Source organism: Styela clava, chromosome 10 (assembly GCF_964204865.1).
Source record: "Styela clava chromosome 10, kaStyClav1.hap1.2, whole genome shotgun sequence".
Taxonomy (NCBI): domain Eukaryota; kingdom Metazoa; phylum Chordata; class Ascidiacea; order Stolidobranchia; family Styelidae; genus Styela; species Styela clava.
The window spans coordinates 14,845,733-14,868,326 of NC_135259.1; the positions used below are offsets into that span (position 1 = coordinate 14,845,733).

General features: G+C 34.9%; 1 protein-coding gene across 6 annotated transcripts; it reads right to left on the reverse strand.

Annotated features, from left to right (window-relative positions):
* Positions 1 to 587: 587 nt before the first annotated feature.
* Positions 588 to 20,854, reverse strand: LOC120337526 (transmembrane protein 104-like). 6 transcript variants are annotated; one of them, XM_078116905.1, is made up of 18 exons: positions 20,600 to 20,854; positions 20,149 to 20,223; positions 19,995 to 20,066; positions 19,528 to 19,606; positions 16,944 to 16,997; positions 10,954 to 11,040; positions 10,338 to 10,459; positions 9,737 to 9,806; positions 9,137 to 9,181; positions 7,521 to 7,689; positions 6,916 to 7,020; positions 6,711 to 6,810; positions 5,368 to 5,476; positions 4,916 to 5,009; positions 3,879 to 4,177; positions 3,222 to 3,338; positions 2,692 to 2,942; positions 588 to 2,238 (listed from the first exon to the last, which is right to left on the reverse strand). In XM_078116905.1, the coding sequence occupies exons 6-18, from the start codon at positions 10,993 to 10,995 to the stop codon at positions 2,046 to 2,048; spliced, it is 1,716 nt and encodes a 571-aa protein (XP_077973031.1). In that variant the 5' UTR covers positions 10,996 to 11,040; positions 16,944 to 16,997; positions 19,528 to 19,606; positions 19,995 to 20,066; positions 20,149 to 20,223; positions 20,600 to 20,854; the 3' UTR covers positions 588 to 2,045. The 6 variants fall into 6 exon arrangements, with proteins under 6 accessions (XP_077973031.1, XP_077973032.1, XP_077973033.1 ...); XM_078116906.1 differs by having other exon boundaries at positions 20,153 to 20,223; positions 20,600 to 20,842; XM_078116907.1 differs by lacking the exons at positions 16,944 to 16,997; positions 19,528 to 19,606; positions 19,995 to 20,066; positions 20,149 to 20,223; positions 20,600 to 20,854 and adding an exon at positions 11,125 to 11,143.
* Positions 20,855 to 22,594: the final 1,740 nt, after the last annotated feature.

The following is a 22,594-nucleotide window of genomic DNA, read 5'->3' on the forward strand; positions in this document are numbered from 1 at the left end:
TTTACAATGTTTACACAAAAATAAAATTCAGATAAGTCAATAAGGAGAGCGAGCATAGTCTGAAATGAAGTTAAAACGTACATCAATACGCGTTCACGTAACCTAAATGAAAAACACTCGAAGAGCGAAACGTATAAACACGAATGCTAATCATTATCAATATTTTTGTGTATAGGTGCAAAGAAAATCGTCGAGTACTGTCATTAAAGCAAACAGTGTCATTTACATTAATTCTATATTTCATAAAAATGTACATTCTAGACACAAATTTCAAAACCTGTAAATGAATAACACATTAGCCTATAACATATTGCAATAAACCGATATTCGTGATATGAGAATAATTTCTCGTGGGCGGGAGTTCTCAAGGAGTTCAGAAATCCTCCGCACGTGACTAACCCCAATTATGCTTTTCGTTCTAAAATTTTTTTGATTAAGAATTGTCCGAGGGGCCTGGAATTTTACTGGACAATCGTCACAACACCTAAAACTTAACTCACGTCTCACCGCTATGACAAGAAATTTAGGTTGGAATAAAAAATCCCTTAGCGACTGCCAGTCTTTCTTGAATACATATAGTAATAAAGTACGCGCAAAATAGGTAAATTTATTCTGTTACTCTTCTGGAATCATTGAAAATATAAAGAAAAAAATAGCTTCTGGGACGATACCACATACATTCCTTATATCATAAATGCGCAACACAACAGCTAAAAATAGAAAATCAGTAAGGCACAATGTCGATACTGCCTGCTAAGATCAGGATAAGATTTTCATGTTTATACCGGAGAATGGAAAAACCAACAAGACGGTTTAATCACAGCCTCTCGTCTGGCATCAGATCAGTTAACCAGTTATTTATTTCAAATTCAACGGCTTTTTATTGAAGCCTCTAGTTTTCCAGGTAGAGACTACAATACAAGAAGTAACATAGTCTAGCAGTAATGAAAGATTGCAGGATACCGTACCTAGTAAAAATTGGTCTTAAATGGTTGGCGGTGAGACAAAAATATCATATACTAAGGAAAATATATATAATAAATAAAGTCACAAAAATATATGCAATATTGCACAAAGATATATTTCTTAAATGAGAATAATATTAAGAAATAAAATAATTATTTCTTTATAACTTGAAAAATACTTGGCGTCTGATATATTAAAATTAAACTCCATCAAAAGGCATAATCAGTAAAATAAGTTCAAAGAGAAATACAGTAATAAGCAAAGTAGATGAAAAGAAATCATCCAAGGGACATTTAACAGACCGAAAGAATCGTTTTTAAAAGCAAGTCCCACGGAGCAAGATGTGAAAAAAAGGTCTGGGAAGCTATATTAAACCCAAACAATTTAGAATCCTGCAAGTCCAAATCTTCTAGTTTGAGCGGTTAGTAATATAGAGCCTTCTGCGAAGATGATGGAGTGCAAATCGATTCATATGTAATGTATTTTTGTTATTTGTATTTCTAGAAGTCCATTCTGTTACGTGAGTACCATTCAAACACTATATGATACATGGCAGTTTTAGCTACTCAAATACAATAAATCAGTAGTAATAGGAATTAAAAGTCATTTGGAAATGAAACTAGTTACAGATATTGAAAAAGATGTGTTTTATTATTTCTTTTTTATGCCACTTTTCACTGTTTAGTGGGAAAAAGTAAATCATCCCTAAAAGCAATTTATCTATACAAATTTATTAATTTGAAATATATTTCATCGGCGAAGGTTAGGCCAAAATTACAAGGACCGGTATTTTTTGCAGATAAATAAGCAATATCGTTGCATGTACATGTATTTTATATTATGAACTACTATTAAAGAGGCATGATGCAGAAATGATGTAAAATTGAAAAAATAGCAAGGTGACGTGAAACTGAAGTATTCAGGAAGTAGTCAAATACATCATGACTGATCATCATTTCACTCATGGGAGTTGAAAATTCATTATTATCTCTTAGTCACGGATTCAAATATTTAAGAACATGAAGGCACATACAAACATGACTGAGAATAAAATCGATATATCAAATACTTCAAAGTTTTCATGAAATATGAACATGTCTTGAAAAATAGCTTCCAACGTCCATCCAAGACCACTTGCTTTCTAACCAAGATGTTCCGTTTTTCCCAGTGTGGTGTTGTGATGACATAATATGATTTGCCGTCACGAAGGCAATGCAAACTATCGCCCAAATAAACATGGCTATTATCCATCCTCTTCGTTTGAATGGTGATCTGGAAATAGATAAAATGATAAATTTTAGAAATGTTCAATATATAAATTTAATACCTTAAAAGCCACAATTCTGAATAACATTAGGTATAAAGAAACCATTACTGTTACCCAGCTAAAACTAAATAACAACAAAAAATTTTAAACTCATTCAGTGGTAGTTAACAATTTTTACCTCTAATTTTTAAAGGGCTTAGGGTTCGGTATAAATAGAAGTCTAAAAATGCATTGTCGGGAATAGATAGACATAATATACCTAATAGTATTTGGCAAATGCAGATAACAATGAATTAAAATGATACATCTAGTTCACTATCCCGTAATTTCGAATTAGTCTAACATTAACACACAGAATAGAGATACAAATGAAATACCCATAGAACATTTATAGTGGTCTTCTGTTTTTTTTTCTATCTCTGTAATAAATCAGATACCAAAGATATCGGCAGACTCACCTATTTGTATTCTTTGAAGCTACACTCACTCCTAATACTCTGTTTGCATCCTGCCTTGCGAGCAATACTAAGAAAGCAGGTATAATATATTGCACACCACTTCCTGCATATGATCCCGTGTATCCAACTAATGCAGTCAAATCATTGGTGACAAAAGCTACAGCTACTGGAGGCACAATAGTAAGTATTGGAAAGAATATTTTGTCAATAACGAAAGGATATGGCCTTGATCTGTTGCAATTGAACATTGCCTGTAACAACAACAAAAAATAGTGTATTTCATGAACGTGTGTAACACTGCAGTTTAGTTCACAAATGATATACGACTGAATTAGGAATAGAATAAAAAACAGCATAAGCAGGGATTCTGATATTATTATCAGCCGGTGGGGGGTTGCAGGTTTGGAGTAAACGTGATTGAATATTTGACCGGTGTAAAGCAAGAAAACTAGCCAATTCAAAAATTACTAGAAAAAAAAACTTTTTTCAATTCAATTGCATTCACACCATCATAAATAGTACCAACCAACCTTCAAATTATTTCTCAAAGTAACAGCAATAATAGGAAAACTAGTTCCGAGAGTAAATACTGGAAATAATCCAAGAAAATAACGAAGAAATGTCTTGTCAGTAACATCACATGAATCCTGGAAAAATATTGAATAAATATTCAAACTCAATATATCAAAATTTGCCAAAACAATGTCATTCACGCTAAAGTAAAGTAAAGACGTCTCATCTATCAGCAAAATTATGCATAAGAGTTTTTTGGCGGCATAAATTAGTCCCCTGCAAAAAAGACCAACGGGGTGGCTGATAATGAATATTAAAATAACGTAGGTCTTAGAAGTGATCCCTGATGTTCTCTCAAAAATTGAGACAATCAAGATATAGGCTACACTAAAGTTAGATAGCATAGTAGTAAACATTAACCACAATCACACTTTTGCAGCCTTATCTTATTTTATCCTATTTCAGAGTCACCAGTTGGCCCAATCACACATAGTTGTGAAATATCACAAGAGCCAACTAAAGACAGCCATCATGGGAAATACCTATCATTATACTATAGTTCATAGACGCCTTCCTAAATCAATCCAAAGTATTAAAGCCAAAAATATGCCGGAAAATACTAGTTTCGAACGAACAAACGATTAAAAGATTGGTTTATTATGATATTTTCTCACCTGAAAGTTCAAAGTATACATATCCATAAGATTTTCATTATCAAATGCATAAATCGCAGTTAGACAAAGCAGCAGGTAAAACATCAAAATAACTGAGTAATCAGCAGCTAATAGTTTTGATAGAAAACCTTTGTTTCGGATTGGAGTGATGAGTGAAGGCAGGGAATGTTGGCACATGAACGAATATACACAAACTCCAAATAATACTGGAATTCCATCAAATTCAAAAGGTTTTGGGTGGCCTTGACCTTTGCCCTCTGATATTTTGATTATGGTTAATGATATCATACTGATGAATGCTGCAATAAAGGTAAACGAGTTCTGTATGATAATAAATATTAAAAAGGGAGGGATTCTGTACAAGATTTTCAAAAATATGTGACATCTTCGAGACTAAATTTTAAAATTGATAATAATTAAATAAGAACTAAAATCTGTACAAAACTATAATTCAGGAAATTTTCTAAATCTGACGAGTCTGAGTCAGATGTAAATTTATTCAATAAGCATGGAGGAGTATTTTCACAAAGAATAATCATGATTACATTAGCATAATGTTCATTTGGGGCTCCCGAAGTATGCAAACCAAGATGGCAGACATCGGAATGTAATATGTGTACTAGGTTAGAGTTAGGCCATAATTTTAGGTATAAATACTACGGGAGGCTCTTGGCTAGTCTTCGAACTGATAATAGGACTAAAATATAGAAAATTGGAAAAAAAATTATCGCCTAATCCTAACCTGTTACCCATGTTACGTTCCGATGTTCGCCATCTTGGTTCGCATACTTCGGGAGCACCATTCATTTTTTTAGAAGAAATTGGTACTTTTAACAATTTTATATACCACTTGAAAATATCCCTAGCCTACTGAAGTACAAGATATCAAAATATAACTGGACAATCACTATTGCGTCCCATATTTTCCAGTAATATGAGGCGGACTGATATGTCCTTGAAAAAAGCAACAAAGACCACGAACAAGCATCATAATATTAGTATACTCCCTCTAAAAAAGCATTAAAAAATCTACTCACCAACCCATCTAAGAACCGAAGTACTGAGTTGAAGATATTTTGTTTTCTGAACATTGAAAAATGTAAACGGTCCAAGGACTAACACGAATCCACCCTGAGTGAAAATTTACAAATATTACATGAAGAAAACAGTTCAATTGAATCATGAAATGGAAAAAACAGTTTAAATTCGAAGAATAAAACAAACTGTATACTATCACTTTTTCAAAAACGCTGCATATTTGAATAGCAATTTGTATTAAGATATGGGATAGAAATGTTCGAACTTGTCAAGCTAATCTCAAACATGCCGCTGAAGACCGTGATAAAAGACGTTATCTGAAGCGGAGCGAAGCATATATGCTATCTTTTATTACTATTGCCCAAAATGTATTGTAATGTAAACAATCTTAATAAAACACTGGCTGGAGGTGAGGCAAAAGAAGTAACTTTGATTAAATAATGATATTTACCAAAAATATCCTGTAAGCATCTCCCCTTGATATATTAGGAGCCCAACATATATCACTATCTTTAGGTTCTGTGTGTGTTGCATTTAACAAACTGCAGGATAAATTGCCACTGAAAATAAAACATCATCTTTTAAGAGTTTGCAAGAATTAGGATTACCAAAACAAAATAAATTAGTACCCTATACTGTATATTGAAAACCCTTTTCAAGTATTGGATCATAAAGAAAACTAACTATTCATTCTTTATACATCCTTTAAAAGATAAATCATAACATGCAATCAAATAGCAATTCTCATATTTATTCCATACGGCAAACCTAAGCTTTCCTCAGATATCAGTCTGAGTTGACTATGGCAATAGCTAGCTAGTTAATAGATATAGATGCAAATTCTCTTATACATATTTACTTCCTTTAGCATATCTAGCAGAATTCCGCCTGTTAATTAACTCTAATTTACTCCACATAGTAGTAGGGATTGTCCCTATTGTTTAGGACAATGAGTCAACCTTTCAGGTAATTAAGATGTCATTTTGATTGTTACTTATCGATTTTAATCGGTAAGTATGTTGATAGGTATTTGTCTGTTAGATGCATGCGATATCTCACAAAAGCGAGATTGAATCTGCTCCAGATTTTGCATGTGCATTCATCATTTGTCGGACCAGAAGTCTATTGATTTTGAATGAATTATGTCGTATAATTAGCAAGTTATTAATTAATCAGTGATGGGACAAAAGGTGTCACTATGGAGTATGAGCGCTGTTTAGGGGGATCCCCTAACTTTCGATCGATCTTCGAGTCTTCGGTCTCTGACCGATATTATCGTTATTAGAGAGTTGGTCAAAATTGACGGGACATAATATTTCAACGATAATTTTCTAATATCACAATACCTCGACATGAATATTTTAAGAATCAACATATTTCTAGTGATTGCAAGCACAAAAATTGTGACTGTTGATGTTTTGACATGGGTTGTTCACTTCACACAAGCTAGCTGTTTGTGCATTGTAATGTCATAGGCATAGATAATAAATTGGACTCGGGTATAGGCTTTGCAACACAGAGGGATTGGAATTATTCACACATACCAAATTAAACACTCGTTTTGGGAGCCGCATACCATTCAAAATTGACACTTATTTGTAGGCCACACAATATAACCCACAGGCTGCACATGCTTGTATTAAACCACCAGCAAAGTAAAGACGAAAATAGCAATTTAAACGAAGTACTATTTATCTTTATAAAATTTGTTATCAGTAATATGGCTGATTACACAATACAATTGAACAATGCCACTCAAGTTAACTCGATAGCTCACACAGAATAAATATTTACCAAGCGATATCTCGCAATGTCTTTGGAACGGCCGCTGCATATATTGCTAGATCACCATATAAATATATTGATATACAGAGGTAGAATAAGATACGTCCCACTGAAACAAATAAAAACGAGTGTGTAACAACATACATTGAACTGACAAAAAAAAAATTTAGCGAATTTAATTTAATAGTATGCACAATATGCAAAAAGCGAATACCTCTATTGAAAAACATATCAGCCATTTGTCCCATTTCAATTCTTTCATCAATTTTGAAATAATCTTCCTGAAGGCTTGACCTTGGAGTGTTTTTATTGTATTTTCCTGTGAAAGTAACAACAAATAAATAAAGTGTAACAAAGATATAAAACAAAAAAAGAGTCATACTAGACATTGTGACCTCATCTTGTACAGCTAGCAATACAAAGTTGAATAACATTAGCCGTAAATAGAAAACGAGTTGGCTGGCGACGCCATTATAAAACATATCAAGCCAGAGATAATTAGGCTTAAGAAGGCTTGTGCAAAAAAATAGGTCGACCAAGAAAAAATCAAAATGAGCTTAGTCTCCCAATAAATTGAAAATCAGGTTAAAAATTGGGAACAGAAAATAGTCTCAATAGTTACGAAAAATACGATAGATAACATATCACAAACAAAATTACATAATATTATTACATGATTTTACTACTTCCGTATGCGATTGCAAAAACTTAAATTTTGCAAATCTCTTGCATCTGTCTGTTATTCTGAAACACCCCGATTCAAAGCAGGGTTATGCCCCCTTCCCCCCTCAAAAATGAAAACATCAAAAGAGCAAAAACCTTGATAATTACGTTCTAAATGAGTCGTATCCAGCAAAGGTCTGGTTTCACTGAAATTATCATTCCCATTGTTTGTATTTGTGCTTTCATTCGGTGGAAATATTACGTTGTCATCTGCATTGTCATTCTCTGTGAAGTAAGGATCTGATGATGAAGTATCACCATCATTCTGAAATGATATATATTGTAATAGTGATTACTATATAAGTTACATAGATGTGAGAATAGGGATTCATAAAATTTGGAACCAGGGTAGTGGTGTCGCAAAAAAATATTTGACTCCGACTTACGCTTCAAACTCATAAATTTTAATACCGAAAACTTTGGCCATGACTCTGGAAAATCAAAATTTTGACTATGACTCCAGACTCTGGTTCTACAGCCCTATTTAGATTCTAACTGAATAAAGTCTGATTTGGAAATGTGCTCTTTGTGCTTGCAGTAATAGTGAGCTTTAGTTGACCAAATACCATAAAACAATGGGTTTGGCAATGGCAACAATGTTCATTCATACATTCCAATTTATAAATTCACTTTCGACCTATATCTACATTACCGTAATTATTTTCTTGATATGGTTATTGAATGGATGAAAATTAACTAAAATAACCCTAAATAGGAGTTGAGAGCTAACATTAGTTGAAAAAGTAAGTTTGCAAATTAATCGTTACTCCAACAACATATTACAGGCATGACAGATTAGAATATAAGATATATTTATTAAAACTTAAAGATTAAAAAAGCAGAAAACAACTAAAATAATATTCTATGTCAAGTTATGCAGATGTATGCAGACCGGTAAGTGCAAATCAACATAAAATGCTAGCTGTTAGTGTTGATTTTATAAAGGTAAATTGACTCATACAACATCAAACAAAACATATGCAAATATAGTTGATAAATTAGCCAATCAAAATTCGTCTTATTAGAGGTTGGTCTACTGTAATTATTATTTAAAAACAAACACACGTAAGAGAAAAATTTCAAATTATGTATCATGGCTGAACTAATCCAATTCCATAATAGAAAAATTTTACTTTCAACATTATTTTTTTGAATAAAATATTTGAAGAATTAAACAGGTTTAGTTTGATTATTGAACAATCTGGAAATTTTGCTTTTTGGCTAGTTAGATATTTAATCTGTTAATGCTATTGCTAACATATATGCAGGCTTCTAGAATTTACTGTAATTTCATCGCAAGAAAATTATATCATCGACAGTTTCACTATATGGTAATTACAACATCACTAATTTTGGCATTTTGGTAATACACAAAACATATCACCACAAAACATAGCCCGAGTAATCAAATGATGAATAAGTTAAAAATCGATAATAGTGGTTTATTACTCAAGAACTGTTTTGTATCTACCGTAAATGTTTCAAACTTGAATCATGCCATGAAATTTCTAAACTATCAGATGATTTATGATGATCAGATGACCATGTATTTTCCTTGCGATGAAATGCGAGTCCCTGACACTACAGAGGAGAGTAAAAACATAAATAACCAGAATTATCAACATACAACAACAGCTTTTGATCATGCAGATTACTCTCAATTCTCATTCCGTGCAAATAATTATAGAAATTAGAGAACACACTCTACTAACCAATACATATGGTCTCGCTATCGAGTTGCGTAATCGACGATTTGTCTAAATGGTTATGTAATATTATTCATAATGAATTAATTATGAATAAAGAAACTGAAATCTTAACTTTGAATTTTAGCATCTCATAAAATTAAACCATGTTATTTACAATACATTGAAAAGTAATTTAATTATATAAAAAGAAAAAGTGTTTCATTTAGTTTGTAATGACTTAAACATAGATGAATAATCATCAATAATACAATTGACAATAACAATTAATTGACTGAGTTAAGTTAAATTTACCACAACATGCAAAAACACTGTCAAAATGTCAAAGTTTACAACGATTCAATATGATGTAAACATGCGAAAGTCAACTCTTTAATATAAGAACAAATGTATCTGTGCAAAGAATATTTTATCATTGTTGTGGTAACATGAAAAAATAATTTGTGTTCAATCTACTAAAATTATTTATTTAAATAAAAAACATTTGGTGGCAATTTTGTCATTCCATTTACTATGGTAAATGTTCAATCACTAAAAAGTGAAACCATGCGTCATTGTCCTATCGATTAATGACAATACCAAAGTTTCAATACCATTTTCACGTACCTTTTTATCGTGTCGTAGCTTTGCATTCGCAATTGCCATTACTTCAATAACAAATGTTGTTGACATATAACTGAAATAAAATATAAATTTGCTTGTTATTATTTTAATAACTTTCCAGTAAGTTGGACATAAATAAGCTAATCATGGAAGCACACTTGAACCAACGGGGTAAAGAAAGTTCATAAGATGGCTCAATCATATATGGCGAACCAAGGCCTCTCATCTGGTTACCAGTCCTTGTCGGGTATGGGATTAGCCAATAATTTGTTTTAGGAAACATGAATTTGATGGCGGAGGAGCACTGACTGACCAGGGATCACATGAACCACACTACGGTGGCGAGGAGTCAAGCAATCCCCGAGTTTAGTTTAGATCGAAGTTCATTCATTAGGATCAATAACCATTTTCAAACAGCTTCAAACATTTTGTGTTATCCAATAAGGCTATTTTAGAAGTGAAGTAGTTGAAATGAGACTATAATTTCTTCATTTAATAAATCTTCATTTAATAAATCTCGTTTGGGTTTCCTGATACAATTGAACTTCGCAATTTTTCTTGAATGATTAAATGATTTTTTTCCTTAATACCCAATGAAACTTACCTCATAAATGCAAGAAACAGTATAAGAACGATTCCAGCTGCCCATCCAGCTGAGGCAAAAGCTTTGGGCATAGTTAGAGCTCCCGTGCCAACAATGAGATTAAAAACATAAATGAATCCCATCTGAAAACATAAAATGGAATTTCAAATTTGTATCTTATGCACCAAAAATCTGAATCGTAATTCAGTAATTGCGATTTGATAAAGAACAGAGTAAAGAGTCCACAGGTCTAGCAAAGTAAAAATGGTGGGTGCTCAAACAAAAGGTGACATAAAATTGATGTTAATCGAAAAAACTGAAATTTGGTCCGTATTTTCATATCACATTTTTTGCTGGATGACATAGGTACGGTACCGGTACAGCCATAACAAATACTGGCAGACTGGGAAAAGGCCATTTGACAAAAGTAAAATCTAATTTCTGTATTTACAACCATGTTCCAGTTCCAAAGCATGATTGCGAGTTCTATGTTAAATCTATTGCTGTATCGGTACCGTAGCAAAGTAATTGAATTACTCGGCAAACATGGCAAATGCTGAAATCAAAGGCCACTTATGTGCAACTTATTTCGTTATTATTAAAAACAAACGCAACACTGAAAAAGAAAATATCTTACCATTGGCGAATACATAGCTCCCACATTCGCTGATTCTGGCATCCTGCTTTCTCAAAAGGTCCACCAATGTGAAGCAAAGTAGCTAGTAGTATAAAGATAAGAATTAAAATCAGAATTGACTAACCTACAGTTAAGCCGTTCGCCCGTTCATCGCTACCATGCCGGTCTTACCACTTACTGAATACAGCGCAGAACAGAGGGCAACAGCGACTCCAACTGCATTCGACTCCAATCCAAACTAGAGATGTACCGATGTATCGGTATCGGGTATCGGTATCGGCAATATCGGTCATTTTTTCGGTATCGGCCATGTATCGGTATCGGTTAGATTAAGGCCGATATTTCCGATATATTTACCTTTTTGATATGGTCCAGAATGTTTTAAAAGATAAGTTGGAATACTACTTTTTAATTTATTTTTTGTCTGGACAGATCGTGAGCTATGAGCCATACATGTCCCTACCCCCGCGAGAGAATAGGATTCACGTATTTTTAGCTATTTTCGCTGTCAAATTTTTATATTGACATTTTTAATATTACATAGTAATTATGAAGATATATATCAACACGGCACATAACAAAAAGCAATTAGGCGCCCAGTTTTAAATCATACAGTGGAATTGGAGTCCTTATTAACGGCACATGGACTTTTGGCACGGGTATAAATTCTGACTGTTTGTCGTCAAGTACGAGTGTCATTTGGTCCGACGACATCGATAAACTAAATTCCGACACAATTATCCCTCTACGCAGATATTAATTTTGTTTAACTACACAATTTCTTTATAGATATATTGACATGATCGCCTAGCCCCAGAGGGCCTAGAATCCTAGACTGTCTCAAAATAGATGATGGCAATTGTATAATAATATAAAATAGTAAAGTAAAAAAACATCCTCGACGTATATATGTAGGCCTTCTTTTGGTCGGTGCCGATTGATATTCTTTCATGTTGGCTTTGACTTATTGCGTCGACGATTACGATTAGCCACGAAATAAAATATTTGAAAAATGCTTTTAATTTGAACGTAGGACGGCGGCTCTAGAATGTGTGGGTGATATTCGATATTCTTTTAAACACGAATAACGATATTCGAAGGTCGCGATATTAACATTAAATTCAAATTGGACATCCCGGCTTATGAGTTTTCTAATTGAACACCGAGATTACTAGCGTTACTGTACAGTGTATCTTAATCAGTTAAAGCAAACACCAAACATTAATTTCATATTATGTGATATATCTTTATTTCAATCTGAAATAATGTGTACTATGAACAACGCTCAAAGACCATTGTTTTAACCCGTCTGCCCTACACAGCACACCTAATTAAGTAATATTTACATAGTATCGGTATCGGAATATCGGTAATATCGGCCTTTCTGTAGTATCGGTATATCGGTATCGGCTTTTTTAGCTGGTATCGGATCGGTATCGGTATCGGCGACAAAAGTGGTATCGGTACATCTCTAATCCAAACCAGACAGCCGTCAGTTGATAAAAGCGGGACAAACGGGGGAAATAAGATTCTGGTAATAATATTTAGAGTGGGAGTGGTGACTCTTCTACGGCCAATGGGCCGGGGCCACGGCCCATCGAAATGGGCCTCGGTCCATCAAGTTGTGTAATGGGATGAAATAATAAAGACTAATAAATATGTGGATCCTACCTGAATCCTACCCACTCCCCGAACTTATAATAGAACTATAATGTGGAAAATCTGAACAAACTTTTGTCCGAAATGGGCCTCGGTCCATCAAGTTGTGTAATGGGATGAAATAATAAAGACTAATAAATATGTAAATCCTACCTGAATCCTACCCACTCCCCGAACTTATAATAGAACTATAATGTGGAAAATCTGAACAAACTTTTGTCCTAACCCTAACCTGGTACACATACTTCAGGTGTATCCTTTTCTGTAGCTTAGTATTTTGCTTTATTTTTGTGTAAAGGCTTATTGTAAGAAAAAGGTTTGGTGGCAACCCGCGATTTTTTTTTTGGTTCGAATATTGACAATTTTGTAAGAATTGAAAACTTTGGTAAGATAATTGAATTTTTTCTGGTGGGCCGCGGCCCATAGCCCCGGCCCATGGGTCACCACCCCTATATAATATTTATTGGACACGTAGTGAACATAGCGATCGTTCCAATATTATGTTGTGGTTGTTGTTCTTGTTCTTGTTTTTTGACACGTTTTTAAAAAGTCACCTTTCTCTTTGATCACTGGACCAATTGCATTGAAATTTTCAGTGGCTAAAGATGAAATTTTTCTCCAGAAGGCTATTGCTTTTATTTATTTCAAATATTTCTGTTAGCTCTGTGAGATTTGTTTTTGTTTGCTATGACGTCACTAAACGTTTGCGAACTTCGGACGCCATTTTGTGTCCAACGGACCATCTTGCAATTTCAAGTCACGCTGTCACAAGACAGGATAATTCTAAAGATAGATTTGTTCTGGTACCAAAACACGAGTGGAAGTGGTGACTCCTCTTCGGCCCATGGGCCGGGGCCACGGCCCATCAAATTGGGCCTAGGCCCATCAGGCTATGGGCCGCGGCCCATCAAGTTATGTAAAGGAACTATTCACTTGGCTAACACAGACAGTCCCCAAACTCATAATATAAAAAATCTGAACAAAATTTTGCCCTAACCCTAACCTGGTACACATACTACAGGAGTTTATTTTTTGGTTCGAATATTGACAATTTTGTAAAAATTGAAAATTTTGGTAAGATAATTGAATTTTTCCTGACGGGGCCGCGGCCCATAGCTTGATGGGCCACGGCCCATGTGGCCCAATTAGTTGGGCCGTGGCCCCGGCCCATGGGTCGTAGTGGAGTCACCACCCCTGTAGCAAAACACAGCGCGGTGACACTGAACTAACTCGTAGCTGTCAAAAGCTTGAAAATCCATACAAATATCAGAGATAAAAAGATGAAACTTGGCAGGTGGGTAGAGTTGTGTTTCTTTTAACCATATTTGAAGGATTCGGGTTTCTACATTTGAAGGAGGGGGAATAGGGGGGTGCGCATTTCCGATACGTCGATAATATCTTTGTCAACCAATTTGCGACCACCGTGTTTTTGTCTGTTTGATAAACGAGTTTTGTTCGAAATAACCGTGTTCTTGAAAAATATATGACGGTCAGAAATGCAATTAGAAGCCCAATGTTTCCACGCTGTCACAAGACAGAAACTTCTAAAGATAGAGTAGTATGGTGGCCCATCGTTGTCACGTGTAAAATTTAAAAAAAAAATGAAAAAAAAAATGAAAAAGCGAAAATAAAAAAAAAAAAATTTAATAAAAAAATTAAAATTAAAAAAAAATTAAAAAAAAAAAAAAAAAAAATTGGATAAAAAGAAAATAAAAAGGTTGACAACGATGGTCCGCCTCGTGGCCCATCGTTGTCACGCGTTTTTATTTTTGGAAAATTTGATGCTGCTTGGGACCAACGTTGTCAGGCTTAATCCTACACGCACAAATGTGTTTCCTGGGTTCCTAACTCACTACTGATTTTCATGAGCAATATCCAATAAATTCAACATAAAAATGTTCTTTAAATTCTCCATGCTACAAGTTCAACCACAAGCAATATATTTATAATAATGATAAGAGAATATAGTATTGGATACGAAAATTTGTTTTTACGTGTAGAAGATAATTTAATTGGAAAATGCTGCTTAACTGCTCAGACACTCGTGCGATGCCGGTACGGTACCGTCTGACCGTACCGGTACCCATGCAATCACTCGTGAAAGAATGGGAGATACGGATAGTCTCGTAGAATATAGTCTACTGAAACACTCTCTGCGCCTGCCCCATACCGTACCGATCCAGACAAATGATAAATCGCCCGTGCTCAACCATTTATTTCAATCCATACCTCGACTCACTATATTCTACTAGGATCGAGGTATGGATTGAAATAAATGGTTGAGCACGGGCGATTTATCATTTGTCTGGATCGGTACGTTACGGCTGTACGGTATGGGGCAGGCGCAGAGAGTGTTTCAGTAGTCTATATTCTACGAGACTATCCGTATCTCCCATTCTTTCATGAGTGATTGTATGGCTACCGGTACGGTCAGACGCAAAGCGGCATCGCGAGTGTCCAGCCAACTGAGTAGTTAAGCAGCATTCTCCAATTAAATTACCTTATACACGTAAAAACAAATTTTCCGAATTTTCGTGTTCAATTCTATATTCTCTTATCATTATTATAAATATATTACTTCTTGTTGAACTTGTAGCATGGAGAATTTATAGAACATTTTCATATTGCTCAAGAAAATCAGTAGTGAGTTTGAAACCCAGGGAACACATTTGTGCGCGTAGGATTATGCCTGACAACGTTGGTCCCAAGCAGAAGCAAATTTTCTAAAAATAAAAACGCGTGACAACGATGGGCCACGAGGCGGACCATCGTTGTCAACCTTTTTATTTTATTTTTATTTAATTTTTTTTTTTATAATTTTTTTTTTTTTTTAATTTTTTTTTTGATTTTTATTTCATTTTTATTTATTTTTTTTTTTTTAATTTTAATTTTTTTTTTTTTTATTTTTATGTTTTTTTACAACAATTTTTTTATTTTCGGTTTTTTATTTTCAATTTTACGCGTGACAACGATGGGCCACCATAGAGTAGTTCTGGTACCGTAACACGGCGCGGTGACACTGAACTAACTCGTAGCTGTCAAAAGCTTGAAAATCCATACAAATATAAGAGATAAAAAGATGATACTTGACAGGTGGGTAGAGTTGTGTTTCTTATAACCATCTTTGAAAGTTACTTCTCTTCTCCGGGATAAATATGCCAATCCTATCTTAATACGTCGATAATATCGTGTTTTGTCTGTTTGATGGCTGTATGGCTGCGTATGCGTAGTCTTGATGCAGCAGAAACGATGTTCAAGGCTTGAAATCCGTGGTCGCACACTGTTCATTCGGTCGCAAATACGTCTTCCAAGTGTCGTACTTTGGGGGTTTGTATAGCTTTAACCCTTGGTTGTAGAAAGTTAATTCGAGGTTTAGCGTGTAGAATAAATGCCAATGCACCCACGGTGGAAAAATTAACGGGTTAGAAATATTGGTTTTTGTTTAAGAGCGGTTGGAATGAAATCGTCTACAGACTGGCTACATCGCCCTAGGCCTGGTGAGTTGTCCGTGTAGTCGAATTGTCCATCAGCCCTAAACGGCTATGACAGTCACTGTATCGAAATTTGTACCCCGATTCGGGTGGTGTTGAGTTGACGCATGTTATTTAGTAACGTTTTTATGTGAAATATTTGACTGTGGTTCGGTACCTGATCCGATAATACGGTACATAATTGACTCATATCACGAGATATTTCAACTGATGTTTCAATTGTCACAGAACCTAAAATATCTATGACAGTCTCTGTACCGTCACGGTACCCCGATACAGGTACTGGTAAGTCACCGCCGGTATGTTAGTCGTTGGTCACCGCATATGATTTTTGGGGAATTGTTCTGCGTGTCCATACATTTGAGCATTGCTCTCTTGTGAATAGGTATAGAATATTTTAGAACATTCTTACTAACAATATAGGAATTTTTGCCGTTAGACAAGCCGATCAAAACGTGCGATATTGAAACTACAGAAGCAAGCTGCACAAAAAAATATTTAGGTCTCTTTTAGATATCAGCATGAACATGTAATGTAATTTTAAACAAAAATGATCTTCGCAAAATGATTCTATAACCTTAAAGGGATGTAATGGTGAAATCCATTGGCAGAGGCGTGGCGAACGTCTCTGCCGCACAAGACAAGTATCAGATGATACCCCTTTCTTTACCCATCCCAACAAGAATAATTCGGGAGTTAAACAAATTATAGCTAGGCAAATATTCTGGAAATGTAAAACAATTGAAATTGGAAAATAAATACATCGATAAAGATATTAATATGGATTAAATAATTTTTACTATATTTTACGTTTCTATGAGACATTGAATAATTACTTACTTTATCCCGATTTGTAAGATTGACATTGCCTTGATTCGCTGTTCCTGGTAAAATCTGAATGATAAGGGTAAGTTAAAAAATGCAGAAATTTTGGTGCTCCCGAATTATGTGTACCGGGTTAGGATTAAGCCATAATTGTTTCGATTTCCCTTGTTTTGGTTCTACCACGAGCTCGGGGACTGTCAGTGTTAGACAGTGAATACCCTCCTGTCCATAGGTTTTAGTCTCTTTACACAAATCGATGTAAAATAGGCGAACAAAACTAGCTATTTCTTCATTGGTACTCACACTTCAGGAACGCCAAAATATTTTTACAAGAAAAATAGCTATTCAGATATCTGTGGCTATTTGACCAAGTGCGCTGTCATGGGTGATGGACAGACGACTCCTCTCTTCCCAGTGAGTTATTGATGAAACATGATTCTTATTGTAGAAAATAAATCAGCGAACCGGCTGAGTGACGTTCTTCTTAGAAAAGCGAAAACCGTATGCGACCCACCAATCCACCATTTACAATACATCGATCTGTCGTCACTAGACATCAGCTGTAACAATGTCTTCGGCCCTCGCAAAGCGCTGTAATCGGATTGAAAATTATAAGATCCTTACCTTTCAAATGAGATGATAAACTTTAGTTTAGATGTCAGAACATTTCACACCAACTACCTACATTTTTTATTTACATCGATCAATCGTCACTCGACATCAGCTTTAACATTATCTTCTGCCTTCTTCGTGCGCTACCTAATCGCATCAGAATAAATTATTATTTATAAATTTTCAAACTCTAGCTTAGTCTAAAAGAGAACGAACCTGAAGAATGAGAATAAATTAGCTGACGTACTTGTAACCCTACCTTACCTGCCTTAAAACTTTGCATATACCTGAAACACACAAGCGCAGAGAATACCTCGTGCTACCAGGCCCTGGATTGAGTTATTTTTCGAAGGCCAAAAGAGATGAAATAGGGGCAATATCAAGAAGGAGTTGTTATTTATAATAAAGAAAAAAAAAACTGCAATCTTTTTCTCCTTCTAATTAGTGACCAAGGATTGTTTTTCACATAGCGTCATAGTATTCTCATGTTAATAATGGCAAAACAACTAGAATATTTCTGAAACAGAGCAGTAAAAATAAATATAAGAAATTGCTAATGCAAAGGTTTCTCAAATTTAGTAGTAATCAGATTGTGCGGATGCAAACTGAAGGAGCTACGTTACTATATTGAATCTACGCAGCCGTCGTTAAACCTTCATATTTCAATGTTAATACATGTCACTACAAAAATAAAATAGCTGTAAACCTTACACTGAGTTGGAGCTGGACATTTGAATAAATTAAGCAAATTCCAGATTCATCAGCCTCCAGCTCTGTGTAAAAAGCCCACCCCAATCCCACAGCAAATTTAAAAACAGAATTCAGAATAATTTGAAATCAATAAGGTAATCAAGCAATCTTACATATTTCGTCAAAAACATGTAATTTTGGTAAATATATTCACATAATCAGGTTCGTTCCAGTATTTAAAAAAAAACTGATAACGACAACCTTACTCAAATTGTTACGTCAAACACATTAGAAGTTATTGAGGTAAGAAACTACACAAAATCTCCTGGGCACATGAGGAAAAATAAATCTTCTTAGAACAAAGCAGCACAAAATAAATATAAACGTTCACTAATGAAAAAGTGTTTAGGATTTTCAGGAAATCAGATTGTACGGTGTAAAATGAAGGAATTACATTACTATATCGAGATTATATAGAGGTTAAATTTGAACCTTTTCATTTCGAAAGGTAACACGAATCAATAGTTGATACGGGAAAAAAATTGCTATGAACCATACACGAAGCTGGATATTTTAATGGATCGAATCCAGCTCTACGTATAAAGCCCACCCCACGAAAGACGAATAGTTTTGCTTGGAAATAAAATTAAAAAAAAAAGATACGAATTTAATTTTCACATAATAATAATGCTATAATGAAAAAAAGAATTCTCAGAAAAAAAACTGTTTGCTTCAATACATTTTGAGCAGATAATACCACGCTTCTGTAAGCATTTCAACGTTCAGTTCACATATTATTTATCCCGTTAATCTAGTGTTTCTTCAAGGCTATACATATTTCATTACCACGGTGTAACACGTGTGGCAAGATAGTTCATTACAGGTTCATTTAGAATCACTGTTAATGGTTTAAATCTGACATGGGCAAGCTACGGCCCGCGGGCCGAATCCGGCAGGTTGGACAATTCAATCTGGCCCGCCCGATGCTTCCACAACCACATTTTGAGCGTAGAAAATAGCTCAAGAGAAATTTGAGAGATTACCGATAAAATTTAGTTTTGACACGAGGCTTATTGTTGTCCCCTTTTGCTTTCGTGACATGTAAATATTGTTAATAAAATGCAACTTTTACGTCGCACTTGGCCCGCGGGCAAAAAACCTTGCCCATCCCTGGTTTAAATGCACCGAGTTATGCAAATGAGTTATGAAGTCTCGATAGTCTGACCCAAGAGCTTCAGAATTGGTCCGAGATGGCACTGATCATACATTCCAGAGTTAAATATGGTAATAGTCTTACCAGAGATCGGAATTAATGCAGTAGTGAAGAACCGGATTTAGATTGTGACGGTCATGTCGACGCTTCCAAAACAGCCCACCTATAAAAAAAAAAAGAATATAAATAATACATAAATTTTATATAGTTAGATAACAATATACCTTACACACAATGCCCAATATGGAAGTAACTATTATTGTTTGCCTATTTTACATCAATTTGTGTAAGGGAACTGAAACATATGGACGGGGGTGTATTCACCTGGCTAACACTGACAGTCCCCGAGCTCGTAATAGTCATAGAACTAAAACAAAGAAAATCGGAATAAGAGTATGGCCTAACCCTGGGCTGGTACACATACTTTGGGAGTACCCATTAAACAGCAAAATACAATAATATACCAAGGAGTTCTGTGACATGTGGGTAATGTTCTTTACCCGATTATGCAAGAATATTTTGTTCAAATACCGAAATAGGCCATTTTTTACCTGGTATGTCTTCGCAAAACATTAATTCGTTGAATTGACCTTAATTCCAGGTCCGCAACGCTTCCGCCACTCCTGTCAAATAAGAAAAATTCAGGTTTAACAAAGCATTGTATTACTAACTAGGAAAACAAGATGAAAGGTTTAAATATTTTACCTACTTTAGTCTTTGCTAAACGATAATTGGATGATTTGAATTCAACTCCAGTTTCACAACGCTTCTGGCTTCTCTCTAAAGTTGAATAACACAATCAGCTTTAACAAACTACCTACGGCGAATGATTGTTGCTTACATCTACTAAAGTACTCTAATCGATATAATATAGTGACATGACTTCGAGAATTTACGATAAAAAGTTTCTGATTCATCTTATATACATTCTTGGTTATGTTGTCTAAAAAGTATTAAATATTTGCTTGCCAATGTGTTCCCATGAAGTAGTGTTCCCTTTTATTGAATTTTGAATGATCGAAATCACTCATGCCATGATGTTGATGGTCATTTTTTTATAGTGCAAATCTATACATAAAAAAATATTGCAAAATTTTTTTTTTGTGGTTATAAATTATGTAGAGACGACAACATGTCGAAAACAAAATTAACCAACCTTTTCAAACATTCGATGCACTCTATACTTTTCTGCAACCAGTTCAAGTTCAGAATGCGAATGGTTTTATCAGGCGACCAACAGTGCTACTTGGGCTCCAATACCAATTCATATCAAGTAAATCAACAGTTTCATCGGCCATAATTTGGCTCGGTCACGAAAATGTCAACTTGGAATAAGGTCAGTAGGTCAGCAGTGACGCTCTGTGTTCATCAACAATACAAATACAATTCCATTGCAAATAAACCAACGTTTTCATCAAAGATTCGTCCTCAGTTATCACACGGACCACTCGAGAAATATTTCAGCTAAATCTAAATAGAAATTCACGTTTTATCAGACGACCAGCGGTGCCACCTGTGGTTCATCAACAATTCAACGATCCTTTCATTGTAGGTATATATGATATCAACGATTTCATCATATACCGTGAACGCAACTCAAAAAGAATTAGTTAACATTTGAAAATTCATTAGTCAACAAAAATGGTTACACCAGGCCCCAGGAAAAATGGTTAGACACAGCCTGTAATAAACCGGTTAGACCCGGCCTGTATAAAAATAAAAACGGTTAGACCAGCCTGTAAAAACGCTTAGATTAGACCAAGCCTGTAAAAAAAAACGGTTAGACCCGGTCTGTAAAAAAACGGTTAAAACCAGCCTGTAAAAAAAACGGTTAGACCCAACCTGCAAAAAATAAACGGTTATTCTCAGCTTGCAGAACAATAATAGCAGATAAATCAACAGTTTCATCGCCTACACTTTGTTTCAGTCATGCAAATGTCAACTCGGAATAAGGTCAGCAGTGATGCTCGTGTTCATCAACAATTCAAGTACAATTTCATTGCAAATAAATCAATGGTTTCATCAACAATTTTTCCCCATTCATCAACGTGACTCACTCGAAGAAGTTTTTTGACCTAAATCAAAATTCAAGTACCAACATAAGTTTTAACAGATGACCAGAGGTGCCACCTGTGAGGACTGATCAGAGGTGCTACAACAATTGAACGGTCTTTTTATTGCAGATATGTCAACGATTTCATCATATACACTCAACTCAACTCGAAATAAAATGGTCAACGATCTGAAATTCATCAGTCAACAACAATCGTTAGACCTGGTACCTGCAAGAAAACATGTTTGGACGCAGCCAACAAAAAATGGTAAAATGGTTAGACGCGGCCCCTGCAAAAAAATAGTTAGACCCAGTCTGCAAAGATGGTTAGACGCGGTCCCTGCAAAAAAAAGTTAGACACAGCCAGCAAAAAATGGTTAGACGCGGTCCCTGCAAAAAATAGTTAGACACAGCCAGCGAAAAATGGTCAGACGCGGTCCCTGCAAATAATAGTTAGACACAGCCAGCAAAAAATGGTAAAACGGTTACACGCGGCCCCTGCAAAAATAGTTAGACACAGCCAGCAAAAAATGGTGAAATTATGAGACGCGGCCCCTGCAAAAAATAGTTAGACCCAGCCTGTAAAAAGGGTAAGTCCCAGTTTGCAAAAACTGTTACACCCAACCTGCAAAAAACGGTTAGATGCCGATTTCAAGACAAAAATAACATATATAACCATTAAAATGAACATGGTTAGGTTGAAACGAGGGACCATGTCTCGTTCGCTACTGTTGACTTTATATAAAAATCCTCCCATTTCAAATACCATGCATCCGCAGTTCATCAAATTACATCAGAACCATCAACAATATTAACTTAAACATAAAATCTGCAAAAGAATCGTATAAAATCGCAGCATAAACGAAGATCAATTATCAACAAACCATCTTGAGCGGTCACACAACCTTAATGTCCAGTTTCACCTGCAATATCATGTTTCAACTCTCCACATGGGTGCAACATAGAAAGGTACCTGAAATATATAAATTTTGTTTGCATATAGGAATGAAAATTTCCACCATTGCGTTTATTCATTCTCCACGATCTGAGTCTTCATCGTTACCAACTCATTATACAACATGCATTATATTTTATGTT